The 27738-nt window shown below is 45.9% G+C and overlaps 1 protein-coding gene across 7 annotated transcripts in view; it reads left to right on the forward strand.

Annotated features, from left to right (window-relative positions):
* Positions 1 to 27738, forward strand: part of Mta3 (metastasis associated 1 family member 3) — a 117519-nt gene that overhangs the window by 81307 nt on the left and 8474 nt on the right. For 3 of the 7 annotated variants that reach the window (XM_029471264.1, XM_029471267.1, XM_029471266.1), the window contains exons 12-16: positions 1653 to 1777; positions 4407 to 4555; positions 5314 to 5536; positions 12207 to 12293; positions 16816 to 16962. In XM_029471264.1, the coding sequence (XP_029327124.1) occupies positions 1653 to 1777; positions 4407 to 4555; positions 5314 to 5536; positions 12207 to 12293; positions 16816 to 16962 (731 nt within the window). Of the gene's footprint in view, positions 1 to 1652; positions 1778 to 4406; positions 4556 to 5313; positions 5537 to 12206; positions 12294 to 16815; positions 16963 to 23801; positions 23837 to 26714; positions 26836 to 27738 lie in introns of those variants that run through there. The other 4 variants (XM_021185943.2, XM_021185942.2, XM_029471268.1 and 1 more) reach the window with 4 other exon arrangements.

A 27738-nucleotide genomic window follows, 5' to 3' on the forward strand; every position in this document is an offset into this window, starting at 1 on the left:
CTCTCTCTCTCTCTCTCTCTCTCTCTCTCTCTCTCCATAACCCTGGCTGTCCTAGAACTTACTCTGTAGACCAGGCTGTCCTTGAACTCACAGCGATGCCACTGCTGCTGTCTCTGGAGGCTGTGATTAAAGGCTTACCGTGCCAGCCCCATTTCTCTTCTTTTTGTTCCAAAATACTAAACAAATAACAAAACCTGTTTGTGAATGTGTGTGTCCTGAGCTGGGGTGAGGGGTCTCACAGTATAACAGAGATGAAAGAAAGGTTCACTAGAAGGAAGCTCTTCTGGGGCAGATCTTTGTTTCCTATGTAGTGAGTCTGTATTTCTGAATGGTGTGTACTGCGCATGCAGCTGTAGGCACAGCTCTAAGCAGGGGTTAGCCTACTGTCAGCTCTGTTTACATAGTAAGTGCCCTGATATGTGTGGGCTATGTGTTTAAAGAGTTAGAGCTGTGCTGGCAAGTCTGCATTCAGTTTTACCAGCATCTCTGATGTGTTTGTACTTAGCCTCCTGACCCAAGTCTTTTTTTTTTTTTTTTCCTAAAAGTGTTTTCTTTTCTTTTTTTTTTTTCAAAGATTTATTTATTATTATACATAAGTACACTGTAGCTGTCTTCAGACACACCAGAAGAGGGCATCAGTTCTCATTACGGGTGGTTGTGAGCCACCATGTGGTTGCTGGGATTTGAACTCAGGACCTTCCGAAGAGCAGTCAGTGCTCTTACCCGGTGAGCCATCTCACCAGCCCCTAAAAGTGTTTTCTTAAAACAGAAGAGGGGAGAAAAAAAAAATCTAAAACATGAACTCAAAAGTTTCTCATCCGATTGCTAATCTGCCTCAGAAAACTCCCCATCAAACATAATGGGAATTTTTATCTCAAGCTTGGGGCAGGCGCTCCTTGGCTGTGTGTGGCGGGTGGCCCTGCAGAGCCAGCCTCACCCCCTTGGGGGCACTGCAGGGGCCACAGCGTCATCCCAAGCAGGAGAGGAGCCAGGGCTCTTCCAGCCCCACAGCACTGCCTTTACCTTAACATCCAATCAAAGGCTGTCTTTGTCAGGAAAATGTATGATGAAGATAAAGTCCAGTGACTTCTGTCTTTCAAAAGCACAGTGTGCTGTGGAGAATTGGCACCGCTGTGGTGTCCACAGGAGCGGATGCCTTCGCCACAGAGTGCCTGATACAGGACTCTGTTTTATAGCTCTGTTTTGCAAAATGAGTGCCTGGGTTTTATTTTGTTTCTTTTTTCTTATCATTGCACCAAATATACCCTCTTATGTAAGTTCCTGGAATCATGTGTGCCAATGTATTTCGTTTTGTTTTGTTTTTTCTTTTTCTTTTGGTTGTTGTTTGGTGGATGTGTTTGCGGTTGTTGTTATTATTATTTTTTTTTTTTTAGGTTAGTGTACAAAGTCCTGGGTCCATCCCAGCATCCTTGTTCGCACCTCCCACCATACTTCCTTCTCATTGGCTCCCTTCACTGCCTCCCATACTTGGGTACATCTTCACACCCTGCTTTTCCCAGTCTGTGTCTTCCTCACTAAATCGATTAAGTGTCTGTTCGTATCTCAGGGAAGGTAAATTAGTAAGGAGGTGCCAGCTTTGGACCTTGTCCTACAAATTATTTTTATCATCTCACTTTACATTTCATTGAAAGCAGCAAACCAAATCCCAACCAAATCTCCAGCAGCAACGGCAAGGCTGGCACTGTGAACGGAGCTGTGGGGACCCCGTTTCAGCCCCAGAGTGCCCTCCTAGGGCGAGCCTGCGAGAGCTGCTACGGTAAGTCTGATCAGGCGGGGCCTGGCTAAGTGTGGGAACTGTCCTGTGCTGTGGGGTGGGTTAGTGAGAAGGTTCTAGAAAGCATGCCTGCTGCTCAGAGACAGGGCAGCGTCTCCTCAGTGAGCGGGTGTCTGCCCCCCCTCCCCCCCAACAAACACACACAAGCCCACGCTGGGAGCAGTGGGTATTGGCTGAGCGCTCTTGCTAAGGTGAGTGTGCATTGGCTCTGGTTTTCTTCTGTGGCTCTATGCTTGCTGGCAGAGTTTGTTTGTTTGAACTGTATGCTGTTATATTCACTTGGTGCTGTGATACATACCAAATCCCCTCTTGGAGTTCCTCAATGTCCTCTGACAAATTAAATGTGTCTGCTACTTGTAGAGAAGAGGCAGGTGCGGGGATGAGAGCTGACAGCCCTCAAGCTCCCAGGGCACCAGGTGGGGAAAGGCCAGGTTATGATATTTGCTTTGGCCTCGGGCCTGACTGTGCACACCTCTGCTTGCAGGGTTCTTATGTGTGCCCCTGTTGTATGGGGCTATGGAGATGGTCTGGCCCGCAGCCGATACAATGTATGTTTGTTTTAAATCTCAAACAACAGCAGAGGCTCTCCTCCTCTCTGTCATTGTTGCTGTGGGTCAGGTTCTGGAGGCAGGGTCTCCCTCGAGCACAGGCTGGCCTCCAACTCGCCAACCCCTTGCCTCAGCATCCTCTGGAGAGATTGGATCACAGACATGTGCCACCACAGCCCAACTCTATTCCTTCTATGTGTGCACATTCCTATGTGGGTATGCCCGTGTGCAGGTGGACGTATGTATACGTGTCCTTGGTGCCCTCATCTGTATGTCAACAGTCAAGTTGGGGACTAGAGAGCTAGCTCAGGGGTAAGGAAAGGTATCAGCCCAGGATCAGGGTCTCACACAAAGGAGAGTCAGTTGCCCCAGAAGGACAGAGGACAGGGAATAAGAGACAAACACAGGAGATGGAGGATGAGGAGGAAGGAAAGGAAGAGAGGGGGGAGGGGTGTTTGTCTCATTGAGGCCTCTGCATAGAGAGGAGACAGACGAGCGCATAGGCAAATGGAGGCTTATAAAGGTACAAGGGGAGACTTAGTGTTAGAATGAGGTGTTTAATTTTAATTGGGCATGTTAATTAGATGAGCCAAAGGGGGCTTTTGATTGCAGAGACTTTGATTGCTGGACCTTGGTAGTCAGCCTAAGGAGGAAGAAGTGGCCAAGTAAGGAAATAGGCCTTGTGGTTAGCTTTAGAGATGTAGTCTAACGGTTTTCAGTAAGGCAGAGGGAATGAGGGAGAAGGGTACGGCCTGCCAGAGCCATGCCTGCCACGCTCCACGCTCACCACTCTCCAGTGGGTGCCCTGATCTTGCAGAGGGCCTGAGTGTGGTTGCCAGCACTCACATCAGGGGCACACAACCAACTGTCACTTTAGCCCCAGGTGTGCCTGGCACCTTTGGCCTTCTAGGGCACCTGTACTCATGACACATGCATATAATGAAAATGTTGGTGCAAAATCTGCCTGAAAAAGCCAACTTTATTATATGTTTTAAGTTAAAAGGGGAAAGGGGTTTGGCCTGGCTTGAAAGGAATTTTCCAAAAGCGGCACATGATGGTATGGAGATTATTCTGAATTGGCTAAAGGCAACTACGTGTAGTAGTCTATTTTCTGGCTCTTTTGGTGTGGGTAGGGGACTGGACCCAGGGGCTTTCCATACCCAGCCCAGGTCTAGTGCCGAGCGGTAGTCCGGCTCTGCATGCTGGTTTGTGAGGTGTTCTTAGTGGACACCCTCCTGTGCTAGCTGACTTACAGGCAGGGACAACCGTTCAAACAGGCTCTGTGTAATAGTCCGGGTCTGCATGTTTAACTGTGTTGCACCTCCTCGGTTCCCATCGCTCTTTGGCTCCGCTTTGGGAAGCTTTTCATGTAGGACCCGAAGTGTGAGCAGCAGAAGCTGACACAGGCTGTGCATCTAGCCAAGTAGTAAACCAGCTGTGGTCAGGCCTTACTAAGCATGGTGCATAGGAGCTGTGCTCCGCTCACATGATAGGGACTTTCTGTATTCAGGAAGAAATTCTAAAGTGAGATTTTTATTTCCCGAGGAAAGAAACAGCAGGCAGGTTTCTGGTTTTACCTGGCTCTGCTGACTTAGCAGTGAGTCCTCTCTTCAGGACCGTAGCAATCCTTAAGAGAGCTTCTAAACCGCTCTGTTCAGGTTTTCCACACTGCCAAGGAGCTTGAGAGTAATAGTCATATCCATGGAAAGACTTATTTCTAGACATGGATATAATGAAGTCAATTTTAATTAACAAAATAAAATCTCAGCAGCCTGAGGCATAAATCAAGATGTGGCTCCTCTCAATAGACGTGACAAACAGTTGATGCGTGCTGGAAACAAGCAACTTAGTATCTTCGGGGTACTGAAAACCGCACTCGCACATCTTGTGTGTGCTCATGCTTGGCCTACAGCCTTAGGGACTGGCTGTAAACAGGCTCGTGTAATGCACTGTAAGCCACTACTGTGGACAGCACTGTAAGGGAGCCGTGGCTTCAGGGTGTCTCTGAGGTTCCATTAACTTTGAGATCATGGACTTCCTGGTCCCTTCCCCTCTGTCTTTAGCCACACAGTCTCACCAGTGGTATTCCTGGGGCCCACCTAACATGCAGTGTAGACTCTGCGCGACCTGCTGGCTGTATTGGAAAAAGTATGGAGGTCTGAAAATGCCTACCCAGTCAGATGAAGAGAAGTCTCCCAGCCCGACTGCAGAGGTATGTGGGAGGGGTCTGCAGGTTGAAAATGCCACATTTCCTGGCTACTGGCCTCTTCCTTGGAAACAGAAATGCAACACAGGACTACTTACAAATATGAGCAAAACTGGGATTTAGTGTTAAACATAGTGCTGTATACTCACAGTGGGTGTGAACACCAGAGCCGGGAAAAGTGGGAATTTTTTCCCCAGGTATTCAAAATATTGGTCTTTTGAGATTATTCAGGGGGAAAAAAAAAAGGATAATGTGTGTGGGAGGTGTTTGCCTGAGAGGAGAGCTTACAAATTGTCTTGTTTTTAAAAACAACTTGTAACCTTTAGATACTGATGAGAACACTTTATTATATAAAATAGCAAACACAAATTAAGCCGTTTATTTCCTTGGTTATTGTGGAGGGACGAGAAGGGCCCAGTCTTGAGTGAACCATAGTTGAAAGATGATCTTAGGAAATCCGTGTAGATGAAGGATGTCTACCAGAGGGAGGCAAGTCTGGAATCTCAGGATTCCTTACAAATAATAAACATTCCACAGGGCTGCTCGATCGATCGATCTATTGATTGATCGGTCAGCTTCTCACCGATGGCGCCTATGATCTGAGACTGAGTTCCACCCCTGCCCTGCGCACTCCCTGCGTACTTCCCAGTCGGGCACACTGCGTTTCCCTCGAGGGGCAGGCTCCTGAGTTACAGTTGCTCCCACGTGGTTGTGTGCTTTGGCAAGTTCTCTTCTGAAAATTCCATTGTTTTCCGCAATTACAGGACCCTCGCGCGAGAAGCCACATGTCCCGGCAGGCCTTGCAGGGCATGCCGGTCCGGAACACCGGGAGCCCCAAGTCTGCAGTGAAGACCCGCCAAGCTTTCTTCCTTCGTACTACGTATTTCACAAAAATTGCTCGTCAGGTCTGCAAAAGCACCCTGCGGCTGCGGCAGGCAGCGAGACGGCCGTTTGTTGCTATTAATTATGCTGCCATTAGGGCAGAATGTAAGACGCTTTTCAATTCTTAACCTTACGCGTTCCGCTCCTTGCCATCCTCTCTCTCCCTCGCTCTCTCTTTTTGTTTGTTTGTTTGCAATAAACATAAGTTCTTGTGTACAGCCTTTGTTTTTTTTTTTTTTTAAACATTGTTCTTGTCTGCTGCCATTTATATCATGCCACCCTGAAAAACAACATCAAAATCCCTGTAAATTTTCAGAGTAGCACTAATCAGAAGGTGGGGGAGGTGACCGGACCTATCAGGTTTTTGTGGCACAGTTGCCCAGAGGGACCTTAAATGATGCCCGTCTACCAATTTGGTAGTGTGGCAGTGTAAACTCAATAAAAGCTCTAAGGAGACATCACAGCCCAGTCTTAAAGGTTCATGAGGTTTTAATAAAATTTGCTAGTTTATGCTAGTTAGGAATTGTGTCTTGACAAAGTCTTCCCAGGAGCCTTGCAACCATCACACTGTAGGAGACACAGTGCTTCCTAAGGAATCCTGTGTGTGTGAGTGTAGTGAGTTTTAAGTCCCCGTGAGAACCCTCTTTAAGAACACCCCACCCCCATCCCCAGCAAACACGTGTGAGTTTGCCCAGTCAGAGCCTGTTGTGGGTGAGCGCTCTCTGTCCTGCGTGAGTTCCATTGCGTGGTCATACATTATCAGTCAGCGTCTCTGTGACTTACTCTCTTTTTTTCAGCACATCCAGTCTCTCTCATGTTTCCCTTTTGTTGTTGCTGTTGTTAGAACTAAGGTTATCTGCTCTGGGGAGCTGTGGGCTCTTCTCTTATTGCCTCATGTCTGAAAATGTACACATAATCTGTGGTAGCTGTGGCTGGTAGGGCCATACAATTTCTTTTAAATGGATTAAAAAAAAAAAGGGGGCAGATTAGAAAATCTTAAAGATATTTGGGTGTGTGCTTCTCTTTCCTTTTTTTTTTTTGTTTTTGTTTTTGTTTTCTTTTTGTTTGTTTGGGGTTTTTTTTTTTTGCTTTTTCTGTTTTGTTTTTGAGGCCAGGTTTCACTGTGTAGCCCTGGCTGTCCTGGAAGCTCATTCTGTAGACCAGGCTGGCCTCAAACTCATGAGATTCTCCTGCCTCTGTCTCCCAAGTGCTGGGATTAAAGGCGTGCGCCACCACTGCCCGGCTCAGGTGCTTTGTCTATGAAATAAAAACTGATTATGAAGCACAGGAATCCTGGGAAGGTAGGGGCAGGAGAGTCAGTAGTTGAAAGTCATACAAGCTACACAGGGAATTCAAGACCAGCTTTGGTAACATGGAAACATTGTTTAAAAAAACAAACAAACAAACAAAAAAACATAAAAGCATATCATTATGGGATTCAAAGAGGATGCCCATAAAAGAAATGTCGGCTGAAAAAGAATTTCTCATTTATAAAAATGATTTTCAGCTGAAAATTGAAAGTTCAAAGATTTTTAAACTTAAAGGTAAAAGGCCTATAAGAAGAGTGAAAATCGGCAACCATTCAGTCTCCCGAGGGGAGGGACCCGGCCGAGTTCTCACTATAGTTGAACTCAGGGTTATCTTTGGTTCTGTCCTGGCAGTTCTGAGGTCAAGGAGTTGCTATTTTTTCACCCATTTTAAGGAACTAGAAAATAAATATATCCACCCAAACTGTTTAAATGATTTAAAACACATTATTATATAGTTTCTTAGGAATAATTGAAACATTTCAAACAGAAAATTACTGATCGGCCAGGGCCCGGTATCATCTTTGTTTCTAGCAAATGGCAGAGAAGCGGTCAGCAGAGGGATCGGCCTCCGTGCGGGCGGCTTTGCTTTTGGCTCTCGGATGATTTTCAGTGTATTTGCACGTCATCTTTGCGCTGAGTATTCTCAGCAAAGCGAGTTTGTGTCACTTCATTCCAGTCTTATCGTTTGAAATCCATGCTGCTAAGAATAGAGTCAGGGTTAAATTGTCTGTATTCTGTTTGTTTGAGGCATGGAAAATAATAGGGGAAGAGCAGTAGTTTGTTGCGATGAAATTCCAAAACTTATTATTTTCATCTTTATACCTTACAACTTAAAATTCCAGTGTTGCTCGCTTGTACTGCCTGGGCTCCTCTCCTCGATTCTAGCTGGGTTTGGCTTTATCTCTTCTAACTGTACATTCTTATAACCTCTTCAGTAGACGAGTTTATCTTAGCTCTGGAGTAACCTGATGTCCCTAACCTAATGTCCCTAGGCAACTGACTCTGAGATCCATTGGAAACGAATGTCTGTATGTGCGTGCGTGCGTGTGTACATACGTACGTAGGTACTTACGTGTGTGCATGCGTGAGTGCTTGTGTATTACTTCATAAGCTTCCCTTGAAGGCAGTGTTGGCTGCTCATCTCTAGAACACAGGGGTTACTGATAATGGTATAGTGCTGTTGTCCTTTCAGATAAGGTAGACACTTGTAATTCTAAAGAATTGAAGAATAGAGCTGAAGTGGATACATTTGGAATAACAAGTAGCATTAGGGAAAGAAGTTAGTTCCCTCAGTACAGCCCCAGAGCCAGTGTTGTAGGGATTACAGGGTATTCGGGTGGGCGTAGAAGAGGGAAGCCACCGAGGTTGCAGCCCCAGGGAGGCATGACCAGCACCTAAGAACTTGACTCGATAGGTAAATCCTACTTTCAGACTGGTTATGGAAGTCCCAATGCCAGAACTTTTTATGATCATTAAGGAGCATGGAGTATAAACCGGGCGGTGGTGGCGCACGCCTTTAATCCCAGCACTCAGGAGGCAGAGGCAGGCGGATTTCTGGGTTTAAGGCTAGCCTGGTCTACAGAGTGAGTTCCAGGACAGCCAGGGCTACATAGTGAGTTTAATACCAGGTCCTATCTCAGAACAAAAGTACATATATATAGAATACATATGTGATATGTATGTAACAAAACTTTTTAAACCTGAGTACAGATATTTAATATTCTTAGTCCTCACACTGAAACTCACTTAAGGACCTCAGCAGCTCTTCAGAGACAGCTAAGCCCCTAGCAGAGCAGGTGGGGATTGGCCTGTCCCCTTTTTTTGGCCTGCCCGCCCCCCCCCCCTTTGCCAGCTTGCAGAGATGATTAAGTAGCACCGAATCCAGAGACCAGCTGTTTGAAGATGTGAATTCAACTTTGCAAGTATCCATGGGGTCTTCAAAACAAAATTTATTGTTAGCAACTGCACACACTTTCCTGAAGTGGTCAACTCGAAAGCAGCGGGAGGGGACCGCATTGGTTGTTCTCTTGCTGTTTTTTGTTTTTTTTTTTAAATAGTGTTTGCCTTTAATAGGAATTTGTTTATCAATGGTTACTTAAATTTATTTTTTCTTACATTTATTTTATTTTATGTAAACGAGTTTTTTGTCTGCATGTATGTATGGCACATGGAAGTCAAAAGAGGCGGGGTCAGATCCCGTTAGGCCTAGAGTTACAGGTGGCTGTGAGCAACAATATGGCGGCTGGGAACCTAAGCTGGTTCTTCCACAAGCGTCACAAGTGCTTGTAACTGCTGTGCCCTTAAACTTGTAAGTGCCCTGTCCCTTAAATTTTTTTTTCTTTTAAGTTATGCAAGTGGCTTCAAATCGCATAATCTTTTTTTCCCTTTCTGATAAATGTTCTTCAGAGGCAACTACTGTCATGATGCATTTTGAATTTTAATAGCCATTGCCTCCTCGAAACCCAGCATATATTCCCAACTACTGTCTTGAGTGGACGAATGCCCACGGCTGAAGAAGCTTGGCAGAGGTGTACCCCATCTTTCCCTTATGCAGCTGATGGATGAGGCATAGCTGCCAGCTTCCATCTTGTGTTACTAGTGAAACAGAAGTCATTGCGGAGATCTGAAAGGCATTTACATTCCTGGTCAATTATGTTTGCTCCTTTCTGGTTTCTATTAGAAGTCTTCCTGAGCTCTGGAAACCTTAGCAAGGGTACTTCTAGATCTGTGGTGCTAACACTCTCCTCCTATTTTGTATTTGTCTGTGCTGTATTTTCTAACCCCTCCCTGTCTCTCCCGCCCCCTCGGTGGGGGTTGGGGACAGGGTCTCTATGTAGACCAGGCTAACCTCAAACTCACAAAGACCTGCCTGCCTCTGCCTCCAAAGAGCTAAGATTAAAGGCATGTACCACTACACTGGGCTAAACATTTATATCAAAAACTGAGTCCTCTGTTTTGTTTCTATGAATGATTTTGTTTGACAGAGATCTGAAAAGACCATGTTAGTATTTTTTTTTAAAGAATTTTACTTTGTATGTGAGTGTGCGTGTGTTTACTCATGTGGAGAGCAAGGTGCAGAAGCACACATGTCAGAGCATGTTTGTGAAGGTCACAGGACAGTTGTTGGCCCTCGCCTGTCTTGTTCCAGGCAGTGTTTCATAAACCAGACTAGAGGGCCCATGAGCTTCTGGAGATTCTGCCTTTATCTTCCATCTTCCCCAGGGGCCTGCTTAGATTGCAGAATCCACATTTCAGGTCGTCAGACTTGTGCCCCGAGCGAGCGCCTTTACCCACTGAGCCATCCTCCCAGCCTTTGTGCATTTTAATTAATTGTGTATATTTTACGGCTTTTCTATGTTATAATCTCCCTATGTTATAATCTCTTCTATGTTATATACCTCCAGTATTTCCAATTCATCAGAGAACAGGTGGCATGAACGTGTGGCTATGCAATGCTTGCCCTGCTGCATAAGAAAAAAGCTTAGTGCCCAGTCAGTGACATGAGTGAGGTGCTGCTGTGCCATCCTGCCTGGGCAGTTTTGGTTCCCGCAGGACAGTCCTCAGTTGCTGCCTTGTACACATACTTGTAGTGGCCTCCTCTGTGTTGAGCTAGAGGTGGTGAGTAATTTGGGAATCAAGGACCGACAAAGCTTGGTGTAGCCTGGCCTGTTGACCAGGATGCAGCAATATTGATCATACAGTGAGGTTTACAGACATTCCTATGAGCCAAATGTGGTTTTCCTACTGAATGACTCCTGTTTTTCTCATGTTAAAGCCAGGCTAGGCCATCTGAGCACTTTTCAACCTAATTTCTTTATAATTGATCGGTAATTCTCAACACCAATTACTACTCTCTTTAAGATAGACGTAGTGAAATATGGGTCCTGCCAGAGAGCTTTGATCTCCAGAGTGGACTTGGAAACTTTCCCCAGGAATGTGATGTCATTGGCGAGACTTAGTCTGAGAAACCAGAGGCAGTTTGCTAAGCGGAAACCGGTTGGTGCAGTGTCAGTGACCATCTTTGGGCTTGGTGGCTCTTGTGAAAATGATGATAACATCCCGTGTCAGTCAGTTGTAGCCACGTTCACAGTTTTCCTGGTGTTCTTGCCCAGCGTATCTTGTTACTAGGACTGTGGAGAGTGCGTTTGTCCAAAATGCAAGACGATTCACTTGAGCCACTTGAATGAATGGAGAAGAAAACAAAAACAAATCCCGCTCGTCTCTTTCCCAAGCCTGACCAGAATTTTAGGCAAGATAGACATAGGAAGAAGGAACGTGGTGTCACTGCGTGGTGGTTGGACCCGTGTTCCATCCTTGCAGAGTATATCGAAACACACTTGCTAAAGATGCGCTTGCTTCTGCCTCCGCCTTCAGTAGCACTCAGTAGCAGGTGAAGAGCTTCGCAACTTAGTACTGCTTGCAGAGGTAACCATCGGAGCGGAGTGGAGCAGAGGGGAATCAGGGTCTTTTACGGTGTCAGTGATTGCATTGTAGGTACACAGTGCTTGCAGACAGGCGTACACTCCTGGGGTCTCTAAGCTTCCCGAAGCATGGGCCTTATCTATTTTAATGTCTTTTAAATGCTATTTCCTCCATCTGCTTAGTAGTTTTTTGGGTTTTGTTTTTTTTTTTTTAAACATTTCCTTGATGAAAAAGGACTAGTGGCCTGGGACAAGCTCAGTCTTTCTTTGAGGTATTTGAGGTTCCAAATTGAAATGCGAAGAACACCTATGAGTGTCAAAGACACTGACCCCATCTTGATGACAGCTCCTTTAAAGTGCAGTGTTTATATTCTATGTTTTATTTCCTTTTCTGAACTAGTTTATGATATGGTATGAGGCAAGGGAACTTTCTTGGTCAGTGTCCACCTTCAGGTTGTGACTGTTGGGCGTACACACATAGGGACCGTTAAAGCCTCAGCCCAAGTATCATTTTATGATGGAGCCCAAAGCAGTAACAGAACCAAATGACTTTGCTGGGCCACCGTCTGATGCAGATGAGTTTCGTTAGGATAGTCCAAGGCTTCGAGGGCAGCTGGCCCACTCCAGCTAAGCCGAGTGCGTTGCCTTGCCAACCGTTGGTTTGGTTGGTTTCAAGCCGAATTAATCTTACGTTAGGGCATGTCTTGAGTGTTGTTCTATCACAATGTAGAAATGCCACAGCTAAAAAGGAAGCCCGTTCCCATCTCTCTTCAGGTGAGCACACATGGTATGTGTGAGACCTACACTCCATTGGCTTTAGCGTGAGCGTTGATGTGAGCCCCTCCTTCAGTACAGGGATCTGAAACTCAAAACAGTTTTCTCTACCCAGAGGAAGTAGTGGGAACAGGGTGGGTGCTCTGCATTCCCTGCCCCTCCACTCCCTAACCCCATCCCCCACCCCCAGGCACCTTTTATTTCTGTGTTGTGTGTTAAAGGTAGAAGAAACCACCTTACTGGTGTCTCCATTTTTCTTTCTCTCATCAGATGCAGACAGACATGCCGAACTTTCTGGAAGCCCACTGAAAAGCCGAAGCACCAGGAAACCTTTGTCGTGTATCATTGGGTATTTAGGTGGGTATCGCCCGACGCAGGAAGACCTCGGGAGACGACATCTTTTACACACGTGGATGTGGGGTCCGTTCATGTCCTTCGAATGGACGCAGCTGGCTTCCTTACATGTATAGTTTTATGTTGTCTTAGACATTCTTATCAACTGCACAGAGTTAAATATATTTGTTTGCTTCGAAAAAAGTTGTTGAATTAAACACGGATTAATTGTAATAGACATAGGCTAAGAAAAAGGAAAAAGTCACCTATGGTGGTTCCTGCCTATAATCCCAGTGCTTGGGAGACTGGGGCAGGAGGATTGCTGTGAGCTCCAGAACAGCTTAGCCACCTAGCATGACCCTGTCTGAAAACAAGAATGAAACCAAGCAAACTAATGGGCAGAGGGGGTGGTATTTTAAAATTATTCAATAATACAAGATGAATATCCTTAATTTTAGTTTTTATGCAGATACTTCTACTAGCTCTGATTTGCCTTTCCCTTTAAATAGAGGACTGCTTTAAACAGAATTAAAGGGATTTTTTTTTTCTGCTTTAGGAAAAAAAAATAGATTTTTCAACATTAAGAAAAAAGGCATCAGTCATAGTAACTGAGGCCTGTAAATCCCAGCACTGAGCAGTGTCAGGAGAGCCCATCCAGGCCACCCAGCAAGCCCTGCCCCGAAACCCCAAAGCAGCCAAGAGTGATGGCACACGCCTGCATCTTAGCACTTTGGAAGCGGAGGCAAAGGGATCAGGAGTCCAAGGTCAACCTTGGAGACGTAGTGAGTTGAGGGCCCATCCGGGCTGCCCTAGCTCTTTCCTCAAAGCCAAGAAAACCCCAAAGCAAGCCGGGCGTGGTGGTGCACGCCTTTAATCCCAGCACTCAGGAGGCAGAGGCAGGCGGATTTCTGAGTTCGAGGCCAGCCTGGTCTACAAAGTGAGTTCCAGGACAGCCAGGGCTACACAGAGAAACCCTGTCTCGAAAAACCAAAAAAAAAAAAAGAAAACCCTAAAGCAAACTTAGGCCTTTCAAAAACAAACAAACAAACAAACAAACAAACAAACAAAAAGCAAACAAACAAAAAACCAAACAAGACAAAACAAAATCCCACAGTAACAACCAAACAGCCCCCACTCCCACAAAGGTGACGTGTACGGCTCAGTGGTAGAGTGAGTGTCTAGATGCAGTGCCCTGGGTTCAAGCCCCAGGCGCCTCGGAAACGTGTTACAGTGCTGACACACTGGCTGTGCGGAAAGGAAGTTTTTTGTTTTCTAATATCTATTATGCCACGTGACTCAGAAGTCTCCAAAGATGATGTCTCCGCTTGCACGATGAAATATGACATCGGGAATAGTGTTAATAATTACTCAGAAGTAACCTTCTCCTGAAGCTTTCAGATCGTGAGAGTAGAGCATAACGAGTTCCCTTTCTGACGCCGGGAGACCGTGGGCTTCGCCACGCCAATATTTCCTTTTCAATATTCCAAGTTACACCGAGCCTCACTCTGCTGCCTGGAATGTGTTATGTGTTTGAAGTGTTCAGACTCCAGGCATCTGATCTTTGAAAAAATCAAAGTGTAGCCTTGAACTTGATGTGTTATCTGTCCCAGAAACCCATAGCGCCAACTTTGATGTTACTACGATACTTTAGCTCCTGTTTTAGTTCTCAAAGGCTAAAGAGCTTGAAGTCTCAGCTACATGGGGAGTTTCAGGTCAGCCTGGCCTACACAAGACCCTGCCTCGATAAAATAAAATAAAATAAAATAAAATAAAATAAAATAAAATAAACCATAGAATACATGTCTAGTCCCAGCACTTGGGAAGATCAGGGGTTCAAGGTCAGCTTCACTTACATGAGATCCTATCTCAAGAAAGTTAAAGAACAGAAGAAGCCAGGCTTGCTTTAATGTCCTCTCACATATCACATGGTTACGGGCATGTCGTGGAGAATAAGGCCTTAAAGGCTACTGTGCATCATCTCTTCCAGGACCGACTCCTGGGGCCCCTTCCCATCTGTAAGAAAAGAGTTTAGCATTGCAGAGTCGGGGCCACCTTCTGTGCATTTCCCCTAAGTCCTGACTGTCCTGTCCTTAGAAATGGGCTGAGCTGAACCCCCATCTCCATGTTTGCACACTATAGAATATAATTTGGGGGTCACCAAATAAGTAAAACCTTGTCTTCAAAACTTTTAGTCAAGCAGTGCCACGATCCACCCCAGCTGAGTATGGGGGTCCCTGGAATGAGGGTCCTTGAAGCTAGGTGGGTAAGGGTTTGGCGGTGACAAACAGAAACAAGCACGGAGGCAGTTTTAATCTGAGTGTATCCTGCAGCTCTCAAGCAGGGGGTTTTATACATTAAAAAAAATTAAACATTACATCTCTTAGAAACTATATCCAGTGAAACAATCACAAATACCAACAAAAATCATTTGGCACAGTAAAGCACAAAAATCATCCAAGCATTACAACTCTGAAACTATGTATTCAGTGAATCACAAACAGAACAGGTAACATCATTATAAACCATCAAAATATAACAATTCTAAAAGGATGTATTCAATGTGGGCTGTCATCCAAGGCTAGTGGCATATTTCCAGGAGCAGGTTAATACATTTTTAACTGTCAGTGCTCTTAACCGCTGAACTAACTTTCCAGCCCCATGGTCAGTTATTACTTAACATCTAGTGCCTGATTTTTTATAAATCTTCAATGTATCAATTTAAACTATTTTAATTCTTTCTAATTAAGGCTTTCTTTACCATATACCAAAATCCACCTCCAATGACACACGTGTAGCCATATGAAATTTATTGTTGGGAAAGTTTTTATCTATCATAATAGTTTTGTAAATGATTTAGAAAGTAAAGCATTGGTTTCCTTGGGGATAAGGTCATGTTAGTGACCCCATCTCTAGGGATGGTTTCTTACCCATGCATGATTCTCACTTAAGATCTTGGCCTAGGCTACCAGGAACTTGTAAATAAGAAAAGGAATAAGAGAAAACAAAACAGATCGATTGCCATGAGAACTACGGCTCAATATTTTTTCTCCGGCGAAGAGTTCCACAACCGGTTCCAGGAGGCCTCCCCCTTTTGAGGTCAATCGCCTCAGTCTGTGGAACGTGTCACACAGATCCTACTGGAGGTGGTGTGGCAAAGTGGGGGAATCGTGCAGTAAAAGCAATCAAACAAAACTTGAGATGTGACAAATTACAGCTTTTAATGTGCATTAGGCACTCGGAGGAAGGACTTGTGTGTGTGGTGAGTTGTTTGCGGAACTGAACTCAGGCCTCATGCAGGACAGGCAAGTGCTGGACCGCTGCCATACACCGCATCCCTGGGAGTGGTTACCTCTGTGTGCTAGGTCTACCTTCTCGGCAACAGTAGCAGTTGCTCTCAGCCTTGATCATTTTGTTTGAAGGTTTTGAAGGGATGAAAAACATAGGAACAGTATTTTCATATGGCCCAAGGTTGAGAGAACTGGAGAGACAAAGGTTCCGTGCATCTAAGGGTTAAAGGAGTTCACTGTCTCACTCAGGTCAGCGTCTGCAGGTTATAATGAAAAGTGAAGTTGGCAAACCATCAGTGCCATGCTGGACGACATCGTTCGTTTGGATGTTAGTGGCAAGCCAAGCCTACATTTTAAGAAGTTTAAGATTTTGATCAGACCAAGTTGAATAGTCATAACAGCCCGAATGGCACTTCCTAAATTTCAGTAAATCTTGCTATTTTGGCCATCGAGTTGAGCAAACAAGTTAAAAAGACAAGTTGGTTTGAGCATAGGTGACATGCTAGGTGACAACTCTGAGGAACATGGAATGGGTGGGGCTTTAGAGCCAAGGCACTCATACTAATTGTGGCCTGAGGTCTTTAAATCCACTTCCCACTGGGAAATTGTAGTTTCTGCATAAGAACAAGAGGTGTCAGGTTTTATGGCCCTCAGCAAAGGCTTTTAACCATGAACCTCCTACACGTCACAGTTTTGTGGCATCTCCCTGGTCAAAGTGTGCCATCTACATTTTGACTACAGTGTTTGAACTCTGGTTTCAAATCTCATCGTCGTGGAAATGTTCTGGCCCCAGACCTGACTGCTTTGCTGCACAGCTAGAGGAGGAATCTTGTTTTTCCCAGCCCTTGCACACCAGATGTGCTGCGTGCTCTCCTGGCGGACAGAGCACAGAGGCAGGCTTTTCTGAAGCCGCCTCTGCAGATGCTCTTTAGATTTCTCAAGCGCCGAAGAAGCCGTGTGCTTTATTCCCTTAGCAAATCTCATGTTGCAAGTGACCTTCTGAAGTGGCTTTCTGAGTGTTTGTCTTCCCCACCTGAGGCTCAGAGCTCCAGCCAGCAGGGGAGGAGCCAGTGGCCTTGATAAGCAGAGCCATGGTAACAACACTTGAAGCTACCTCATTATGCAAGTCCATGGCTGCCTCCTAGGGGACCAACCCTCGGGTCATTAGGAAAGAAGATGTGTGCCTATTAGCTGTGTTAGAGTCTGTACAGATTTCCAATACCATGCTCTGAGTTGATAAACCTTTCTCCTCCTGTCAGAGATTCATCCCGCAAAGAAACCTAATGTAATTCGGTCTCCACCAAGCCTGCAAACTCCAGCTACCAAGAGGATGCTCACCACTCCGAATCACACCTCTCTGAGCATTCTGGGGAAAAGAAACTACAGCCATCACAATGGTCTAGATGGTACGTAACCCTGCAGATCCTTCTCTGACTGGCTGGGGCCACTCTGTCCTTGCCTGCTTATTATGGCTATTCTTAGCTCCTGTGGTGGCTCATGCTGTAACCCTGGCACTGTAGAGGAGGAGGCAGGAGGACCAGGAGTTTAAGGCCGATTCGGCCACCAAATGAGTTTGAGGCTAACCTGGGCTATATGAGCTCATGTTCTAAAAAAGCCCAGAGGTTGGTGGGAATGTGAGCCGGTAAGGGAATGAAGGGGAAGGCTGCTGTGGTCCAGTGAGACCTGCTCAGCACCAGCTCCCCACTGCCACATGCGGCAAGAGCCTAGTTCGGAGGGGAATCTGTATTTAGCCAGTGTTCCTGCTGCTGTTTGGGCTCACTTCTCAATTTAAGTTTCCTTGCCTAAGAAGGATTACGTTGCCTCGTGTCGAACCCTCAGTGACGTCCAGGGCTTTCTCTGTATTCTGTGGATCACGTTGGATTTGGCATCTGCCCCTAACTTCTTTCATCATATCCATGTTTTTAATTGCCCGAGAGGGCTACATATCACGAAAGGAATTGCCTGGGTGATATCCTAAATACAGAAGTAATTTGTTTGAAATGGAAAACCTGAGAAATATTGCCTCTTACCCAGAGCGCATCTCTTTGGCTCAGCCGTATAATGACTCTTCAGGCGGAATTGAATTATCTCACCATTTGGACCCCAAACGCCACAGTAATAAATCACGCAGGCGGTAGATATTGTTCATTTCGATGTCCTAGAGTTTGAAGCTGTCTTTACTGTTTAAGTCTTGGCATTTATTTACGAATAAAACTCTCTCCAGGATTTTCCTGCCTTAGGAGCTCTGCCTTTTCCAGAGACAGTAAATTACATATAACAAGGCCCTAGAGCACGGATATAGAATAGGCCTCCTATAATAATTCCCATGGCTGATGTCCCTTTCTGTGGCGTTCGATGGCCATCGTCATGCCAAGATGAGTAAACTACTGCGGGTGAAGAGCTTAGTTTGTGTTTGTAAGATATCACGCGCTCTAAATGTGCCTCTCAAGGGTTTGGCTGCATAGCAGGGTTACACAAGCACTGTCAGGGCAGTAAGAACTTCGGCTCCCTGTCTCTCATGTGCCTGACAAGGAGGCAGTAGAAGACCAAGCAAAGAGGAGGTCAGAGGGAGAAATGGGATTGCGTTCCAGCTTTTCCTCAGCCACAGAGGGGGCCTTGGGTTCAGACTTAAAGGAGTATTGGCTCCTTTCTTTCCACCTGGTCATGTTCTCTGCTTCCCAGAGTCCTGCTGCGGAGCAGAAAGTAGGCTGTTCTCCCTCCTCTCCCTCCTCCTCCTCGTCTTTCTCCTCCTCCTCTCCCTCCTCCTCCTCCTTTCTGAGATGGGCTGGTCTTAAACTTACTATGGAGTTAAAGACTAGTCTTGAGTGTCTGTTCTTCTGCCCCTCCCTCCCAGGGGCTGGGTACAGGTGTGTGCCATCATGCCCATTTTAGGTAGTGTTGGGGGGATCGAGCCCAGGGCTCTATATCTGCTAGCTACATGTGTCTGTCATCTCCCTCACTGCCGTGTCAGAAATACCTGGTTGATACCTGGTTGGGATGGGTTTGTTAGGGCACACAATTGTATCTATGTGCCCAGAGCCTGGCACTTAGGTGCACAATATAAATTATACAAAGGAAAGTATTGAAGAAAACAGACCTAGTGCAGTGGATTGTAATTCCCCAGTTTACCAAATATGGGCACAGATGGACTCTAAGTCAAGGACAATGAGTTTCAGAATCACTTTCTAGTAACTGCTCCAGCAAGCAGAGAGTGTGGTGGTCCACACCCGAGCCCTAGCACTCAGGAGGAAGCGGTGAGAGGAGTTTTTAGACCTGCCCAGGTTACACACCCAAACTCTTATCTTAAAACAGAAGGGGCTGGCGAGACTGCACAGGAGTTAGAATTATACTCTCTTTGCAGAAGACACAGCACACGTGCCTGGTGGCTCACAAGGGCCTTTAACTCCCACTTCCTCTTCCACCCTCACTGCAGTCATGTGCACATAGCCCCTCACACATAATTAAAAATAAGATAAAAACTTTTAAACATGCTTCTTTTTATTTTTTATTGTGAGCCCAGCTGAGCCATCTTTCCAGCCTGAAAATATTTTTTAAAAGCAATGTGAGTACTATTTAGAAATAGAAACTATAATGGCTTCTCGGCCTTTGGGCTAAGATCAAGTGTAGAAATAGAAACTATATTAACTGTTTTAACAGCTAAGTTATTATTAGACATCAGTAGAACAACAGCTGGACGGTAGAACAGACCAGCAAACACGGCGAATGTCCTTGAGTTCAAAGGGCACAGAAACTGGAAGTATCTCAATTTAGAAGCTTCAGAGGATATACCAGGCGGTGATGGCCCAGAACTCGGGAGGCAGAGGCAGGCAGATCTCTTGAGTTCGAGGCCAACCTGGTCTACAGAGCTAGTTCCAGGATAGACAGAGCTACACAGAATGGCTAGGACTGGAACAGGCTGCTTGTGCTAACAGGGTGTGGCTGACTGGAACAGAAGGATACTTGTAGCTCTCTAGCGCCCCCTTCTGGGAGAAGAGGGAGCCGTGGCAAAGGATTTTTTTTTTTTTTTTTTTTTTTTAAGAGACTTGGTCTCAAGTGTCAGGAAGCTATCAGAGGGATAAATTTGGTGCCTTGAAGCCAGACTGCTACAGAAACAAATTCCTAGTGGGCCCTTTCCTTGGAGCAGTGACTGTGTTTCTTATTCTCTCAGGATCCAGGTCCCGACTAACCTCAGTGCTGGATAATATCTGGTTAGTGTAGGAAGTTTCCATCTCCTAGTTCTATTATCAGATACCAAAGCAGGTACAGATTCATGGGGAAAAGCCTTACCCCGTGTGATACAATGTTGAAACCAATTAGCACAGCTACTTAGTTACCACAGCCAACAGATGGACAAGACTGGGAAGATAGGGGAAACTAATTTGGCTGCAGACAACCTGCTTCCAGTGAGTGTCCCGCCTCCCAGCTTCCTGTCTCTTCTCTGTCACTCATCTCCCGTCCTTGCCTCTCAGGTGCTTTCTTTACTTTTAGGCAGGAAATCGCTGTGTAGCTTACGATTCCACGGAGTTCCAAGTGTATGTCCCTTGGTTCTGTATTTCTGGTCCCGAGGTGAGGTTGGAACATCATAGCAGCAGAAACATAAGCCAGCCTTGTTGACCACAGCGGCAAGCATGGGTGCACTTACGGTTCCCGATGGTGGGAACTCTTGATATTTGCAAGAAGGAATTTTTTTCAGACATTTTTTTAAAAAAATGAGCCGGGCGTGGTGGCACACGCCTTTAATCCCAGCACTTGGGAGGCAGAGGCAGGTGGATTTCTGAGTTCGAGGCCAGCCTGGTCTACAAAGTGAGTTCCAGGACAGCCAGGGCTATACAGAGAAACCCTGTCTTGAAAAACCAAAAAAAACAAAAACAAAAACAAAAACAAAAATGGTTTTTCGTTCTTTTGAGACAAGATGCCATGTATCCCAGGCTTTCCTCAAACGCCAGAGGTAGCAAAGGTGCCAGCATGCCTAGTGTCTACAGTACTGGGGTCTAACCTAGGGCATTGTGCACTAACACACATTTATTTTGGGGGAAGCAGTCTACAGCTGAGCTCCATTCTAGATCACCTTGTCACACACACACACACCCTCCCCCACTCCCAAATAGACAATTTCATACTGCTTTCCTGAAAGTTTCTGTCTTTTACCTGGCCCTGGTATAGACTAGGGTCAGAGAACAAGCATTGAGTGTGGGTTAAGCCAGTCCTAAGGTGTCGGACCACATACAGCACCCACCCAACGGAACTGACTCTGCCAGTACAGACGGACTCGTGTCAGAAGCCTCAGTGCCGGGAGCTGGAAAGGCAGGGTTGATCTGACAGTCATACCGCGCAGATATGTTCAGTGTGGTACGTCCTAGTGTCGGACCCTGTGCTGTCACCCACCCATTTGCCGACATACATAGAGGTGCTTTGATGTCATTTGTATTACTGGCAGACGGAGAACCTGCTACAGGGGTTCCACTCCGCTAATGCCCAGTTATCAGGGATAGGCCCTTTAAGGGAAGCTCTCTGTGCCTCTGAGAGCACAAGAAAGGGCGGCGGGTGGGGTGGGGGAATAGATGCATCTGTACCATGGGCAGTGGAGACAGGCAGCCAAGTGTTTGCAGGAGCTGCAATGAATCTTGGACTTCTCCCTCCTGCTCCCGTGAGGCCTTTGGCTTCTTCACACCTGTTTTCTCCTCTTTCAATCTGTAAAGTAGTGATGGCACCCGCCTTACAGAGCTGTTCTCACGATGACATCATTTATGCTTTTATATCATTTCATCACTTCATTTCAGTAGTGGGGGAAAAAAATATCAACAGCCCAGAGAGGTTTAGTGACTCACCCAAAGTCACATTGCTAACGGGTAGCTGCAGTGGGATTTGAACTCCCAATCTTGGGTCATCCTCTAGGTGAATAAGGACCCTGGGCTGTGCTGAGTGAGGCATGCTCTTGGGTGATGTTCATGTTTCCTGGGTATAAGAGTCGAGTGTCTGTTTGCAAATACATAGGAAAATGCAGTGGCTATTCGGGAATCTTTTGGTTTCATTTCATTTTGTTTGTTTCTTACTCAGACTGAAGTGTCTGACAGAAACCGGTGGGCTCCATTCTCGGGCTCCCAAAGTTTCTCCCTCCATGTCTCGCCCCTGTAGTATTTCTTTTCCGGCTTTCAGAAGGAGAGTGGAAAAAAAGAAAAGAGAAAATGCAAAGAACCACTTGAAGGTAGAAGGTGTTTAAATGAAGTCTGCTGCCTCTGACTCATAGTGGGTGCCCAGTAAGTGTTAAGGTTCTCTCTGCAGTGTGGACCTATAGCTCAGTTGGAAAAAGGGCCAGTCCTGCCAGCACAAGGGCCTGCATCTTATCTACAGATCTCACTTTTGAAAGCAGGAGTGTGGTGGAGAGACCTGGGCATGGTAGTGAACGCCTCCCAGCACTTAGGAGGCAAGCTGAACTCTGAATTCATGGCCAGCCTGGTCTACAGAGTGAGTTCCAGGACAGCCAGAGCTACATAGAGAAATTGTCTCTGAAAACCAGAACTGGGGTGTGAGGGGCACTCTGGATAAATGGCTCAGCAGATAAGAGCACTGGCCGCTTTTCCAGATTTGATTCTCAGAACCTTCATGTCAGCCCACAACCATCTACAACTCTACTCCCAGGGGATCTAATGACCTCTTCTGGCCTCCGAGGACACCAAGCACACATGTGCCACACAGACAGACATGTAGACAAAGCACCCATAAACATAAGTAAATATAGTTTTAAGAAGACACCTGTTCATAATCCTGCTCAAGGAAGATCAATCCCTGGGACTTTCCAGCCATCCAGCCTGGCCGTCTTGGTGAATTCCAGGCCACCATCTCAAACAAACAAACACAAAACAGAACAAACAAAACTGAACAAAATAGGCAGCACCTAAGGAACATAGCCAAGGTTGCCTTCCGGTTTCTATGTGTACACACACAGAGTAGCTCTCCAGTGGGTAAGGTTGACTTCCAGTCTCTATGTGTACACACACACACACACACACACACACACACACACAGAGTAGCGCTCCCGTGGGTAAGGGGGTACACACCTGTTATCCCAGCATTTAGGAGCCATCCTCTCCATAGTAGCAAGTTTGAAGACAGCCTGGGCTATATAAGAGCCTATCACACACACACACACACACAAAGAAGAGAAAAGAAGAAAAAAGAAAGAAAGAAGAAGAAGCCGGGTGTGGTGGCGCACGCCTTTAATCCCAGCACTCGGGAGGCAGAGGCAGGCGGATTTCTGAGTTCGAGGCCAGCCTGGTCTACAGAGTGAGTTCCAGGACAGCCAGGGCTACACAGAGAAACCCTGTCTCGAAAAACCAAAAAAAAAAAAAAAAAAAAAAAAAAAAAAAAAAAAAAAAAAAAAAAAAGAAAGAAAGAAAGAAGAAGAAAGGAAGGACGATGGAGGAGGAGGACTTGGAAAATAGCTATTAAAGTTTTATTTGGAAGAGGAAAGCTAGGATATCAACCAGTTTTATAGTTATGTGAATTATATAGTATATATAAATTAAATGTCAGCTTGTTCCTTATGACTTATTTTTTATTCATAAACTATTTCATCCATGCGTTTAATGAATTTGGGTCATTTTCACCACCACGCCCTCCCCTCCCTCTCACACTGAACCCCTCCCCCTCACACTGAACCCCTCCCCTTCTTATTGAGCCCCTTCCCACTAAATCCTGCTCCTTCCTGCAGAATCCCTGCCCCTTCCCACTGAATCCCCTCCCCCTCCCATTGAATCCTTCCCCTTCCACTGGGCCCCTCCCACTGAATCCTCTGTCCGACTCTTTTGTCTTTTGTATTTTTGTGACCCAGTAAGTTTAATTAGCAATGCCTACAAGAACATGAATGGGAGTTTGTTTAACGGGACATGGCCCCATCTTATGCAGGTAACCAAAGCTACTTTGAGTTCGAGAGTGTGGTGTCCATGTCATATGTATATAAATGGATTGAACTTGGGCACTGTACATACTACACAAGTGCCCAGTTACCTTTATTTCTTACCTCAGAGTGTGACTCTCCTAACGTGACTCCGGGACTCAGTGCTCTTTACTTACAGGCCCAGCTACTGAGGAAGCTGAGGTAGGTAGGATAGTATTATATCCCCCATGTATATTTTGCACATGAAGGGGTGTGATATCTTTACAAAGAAATTGCCTTCGATTACTTAATTCCAAGGAGCAGTAAAGGCAGGAATTCCATTTCTAGAGTGGGCTTGCTTGCTTGCAGGCTTGTATAATTAGAAGCCGACAGCAGCAGGATGGGACATCAAGATCTTCAGACAGCAGAGTATTTCTCACAGTGAAGACTACATTTGAAGAATAAAAAATCCAGCAAGGAGAGAGCAGATGGGCTGAGTACGCCTCCCCTGACCTCCTCAGCAGACGGACTCCTCCCACCCGCTTCAGCTGACGGAGTCTTGGCTGGCCCGATGCGCTGACCTTTCATTACGCTGCCATCATTGTGTGCTGACTCCACCACCATCACACGGGAACCTGGCGGGAAAGCCTGCTGTGGACTGATACTGCCCACTGGGCACAGCTGGAGGTGCCCTAAACCTTTACAATGGCATGACTACTGTCTAAGAGGTAGTGTGGATAAGACTCGGTGTGTGAAGAAAACCAAAGCAACAAGCCCCAGAAGAGAAGTGGGGTGGAGCCAGGGCAGCTGGGCAGGAAAAGTGATGGATTGTGTAATAGCCCTGTTCTAATCCTCTCTCTTCTGGCTTATTTCCCCCGGGGCATGCTGGCACGTTGTAGATTGTTCTTTATCTACCGAATTGAGTGATGTCGTTTCCCTAGCTCACCCGTGGAGAGGGTCATCAACTGCCAATGGCTTTCCAAGGACAATATTATGATCTGGGTTGCGAAAGAGTGTCCTCTCAGTGATTTGTCTCTGGCATCCATGATCCAACAAGTCCAACTGTTGGCATCTCGGCAATGGGAACCGGTTGGTGGCGAGGGCCACCGTACCAGTGTTGGAGCTCTGGGGCTGCATCTGCTGTCTTCACAAATGCCAATAAAAATAGACTGCCAGGGACAGTGGATGGCACACCCAGGCGTGCTTGGGCCCCACTGCCTTCTGTCACCAATTTAACATCATTTCCAAAGACCACAGTTTTTCTTTCGAATGTTCTAAAACATTATTTATGGAAGAAAGTCAAGTTCTTTAGATTCACCTCTGGTCTCCTAGTCTCAAATGTAGTGTGCCATAACTTGGCTAAATATATCTTCTAAACTGTGTAGTTAAGAACCATTATTTTGAGCTGGGGATATAGCTCAGTTGGGAGGGCCTACAGACCCTGGAGATAAACCCTATCGCTTCGCAGCCCAGCTGTGGTGATACACATCCATAACCCCAGCACTTGGGAGTAGAGGCAGGAGGGTCAGTAGGTTCATCATTGACAGCACAGCAATTTAGAGTTCAGCGCTACTAGAACTTCTGTTAGTCTGGCACAGTGGTAGAGCACTTGCCTGCTGTGCACACGGCCCCTGGTCCAGCTCCATCCAGCAGGGCAGCATAAAGGGCCAGGTGGGCTGTTAAATACGAAGCAGTGCAGAGGAGTGCCCGGTGTCTCAAGAGGGCTTGAAGGCTGCTCCTTCACTGTCTGAGGATCATAGATGTCTCCTTGGCCTAAGAAGCCACAGGGTTAAGGGTTGTTCTGAAGATAGACCCAAGTGCATTAGGCATGATTAACCAGCAACCTGGTTTTTTGTTTTTGTTTTTGTTTGTTTTTTTCGAGACAGGGTTTCTCTGTGTAGCCCTGGCTGTCCTGGAACTCACTCTGTAGACCAGGCTGGCCTTTAGCTGTGAGGGCCCACGCTGACTTCTTCAATTAAGTGTTGTTTACCTGCAGACGTCCTTTCCAAAGCCTTTAAAGACAGTCTGTCCCTGGATTTCCCCGTCTTAGTGACCTGTAGAGGGTAACCTTCCTGAAAGGAAAGTAAACCTCTGGCTGGAGGGCTAGGCCTCAAGTATGAGAGACGCTTAGATGTTTGGAAATGCTTGGAGAAGACAAGGGAAGGGAAGGGACTTAGTTTCTTTGAAGGTTAGACTCAATATCAAAGATTGGGCACAAATGTCCAAGGAGCCTTCCAGATATCAGTACTGGATCATTTTTTGGGTTGTTTTTGTTATTGTTGTTGTTCTAAGGCTGGGTTTCTCTGTGTAGCCCCAGCTGTCCTGGAACTCACTCTGTAGACCAGGCTGGTTTCGAACTTGGATCCACCTGCCTCTGCCTCCCAAGTGCTGGGATTAAAAGTGTGCACCACCATACCTGGCTTATTTTTATATTGTTATGTCTATGAGTGTTTTGCTTGCATGTGTGTATGGGCACTATGTGTGTACCTCGTGCTCGTGCTCAGGGAAGCCAGAAGAGGGTGACAGATTCCCTTAGGACTAGAGGTAGAGATGGTTGAGTCACTGTGTAGTTACAGGGAAGTGAACAGGGAAAGTATTTGTGAGCTTTCTCAGCCTCTCAGTTTTGAATCTAGATGCCTCAGTAAATAAAGACCTACCTCAGAAACCAATGTGTAAAGGCTCTCCCTCAGAGAGCTCCCAGGCTCTAGCAAGGAAATGGGGGGGGGGGGACTTTCTGCCTTAGTTTCTTTTTCTGTTACTTCATTAAAATACCTGACACCACCCCCCCAAAAAAAAAACATAAGGGAGAAAAAATTTATTTGGCTCACAGTTTGAGGGTACAGTCCACCATGGTAAGGAGATCAAAGTGACTGCTCAGCCCACTTTCTCCAATTATAGAGTCCAGGACCTTGGCCAGGGGATGGTGCCGCCCACATTGGGTGGGTCTTCTCACCTCAGTCAACACAATCCTACAAGCCTTGACAGGTGCATGTCCAAGGTCCTCCTCTTTCTGGAAAACTGTCTGAACTTAACTTTCCAATCAGATTTGTCTTGTCTTTCCATTAGTGTGTCCCTTTGTATTCCATGGATTTTTCAATTCAGTTGCTGCCTGTGTTTGTAAGTGCATATATGATTTTTATGTCTTTTTTTTTTAACCACTGTGAAGTGACCCTCGTTATCAGTGTTAATACTTGTTATCTAGTCGTCTGTGTTTTCTAATATCAGGATGACCACATCACTTTTCTTTCTTTTTTTCATCTCTCTTCTAAAAATTGTTTTTAGGGCCAGAACGATGGCTAAGCAGGTAAAGGCGCTGCCACCAAGCCCGTGACCTGAGTTTGATCCCTGGGACCCTCATGGTGAAAGGAGAGAACCGACTCCTTCAAGTGCCCTCTGACCTCCACACGTGCACTGTGGTACGCACATGCCTACACACACGCACACACACACATACACACACACACACACAGATTAATAAAATGTAATGAAATTTTATAAAAATATAAAAAATATTTAAAAATAATAAAATGTAATGAAAATTGTCTGTAGGTGTTTGTTTTGTTTTTGCACCATTAGAAATCAAACCCGGGACCTCATGCGTGCTAGACCACTGAACTGGTCCAGCCCTGGCCTGAGTTTGTTGTTCCTTTCAGTTCTCTGAACCCAAGTCCTTCTGCATGCTAGGTAAGCGCTCTTTTCCTCTTCCTCTTGTGTGTTCTTTTTCTTTTCCAGACAGTCTCACTATGTGGCCCAGGTCAGGCCCTGACTCCATCCTCCTGCTCAGCTTTCTGAATGCTGGGATCACAGGCCTGTGCTTTTAAATGAGTCTTTTCTTAGGAAATTCAAAGTGAAATGAATCAAACAGAATCCTTAAAGTCAGTGTGCATTGCTCCATCACAGATTTGAAAATCCCATAAAGTGATATTCTGCTCCGTTTTCATAATATACAATTAATTAATTAATTAATTTTTAAGGCAGGGTCTCTGTAGTCTTGCTGGTCTGGAACTCACAGAAGGCCACCTGCCTCTGCCTCCTGAGTGCTGGGATCAAAGGTGTGTGCCATGCTTGGCCATCCAGTCCTTTTATATTGCTTTATTTCTTTTTTTGGTTTTTTGAGACAGAGTTTCTCTGTGTAGCCCTGGCTGTCCTGGAACTCACTCTGTAGACCAGGCTGGCCTCGAACTCAGAAATCCACCTGTCTCTGTCTCCCAAGTGCTGGGATTAAAGGCATGCGCCACCAATGCCTGGTGCTTGCTTTCTTTCTTTCTTTCTTTCTTTCTTTCTTTCTTTCTTTCTTTCTTTCTTT

This window comes from Mus caroli, chromosome 17, assembly GCF_900094665.2.
Source record: "Mus caroli chromosome 17, CAROLI_EIJ_v1.1, whole genome shotgun sequence".
NCBI classification, from domain to species: domain Eukaryota; kingdom Metazoa; phylum Chordata; class Mammalia; order Rodentia; family Muridae; genus Mus; species Mus caroli.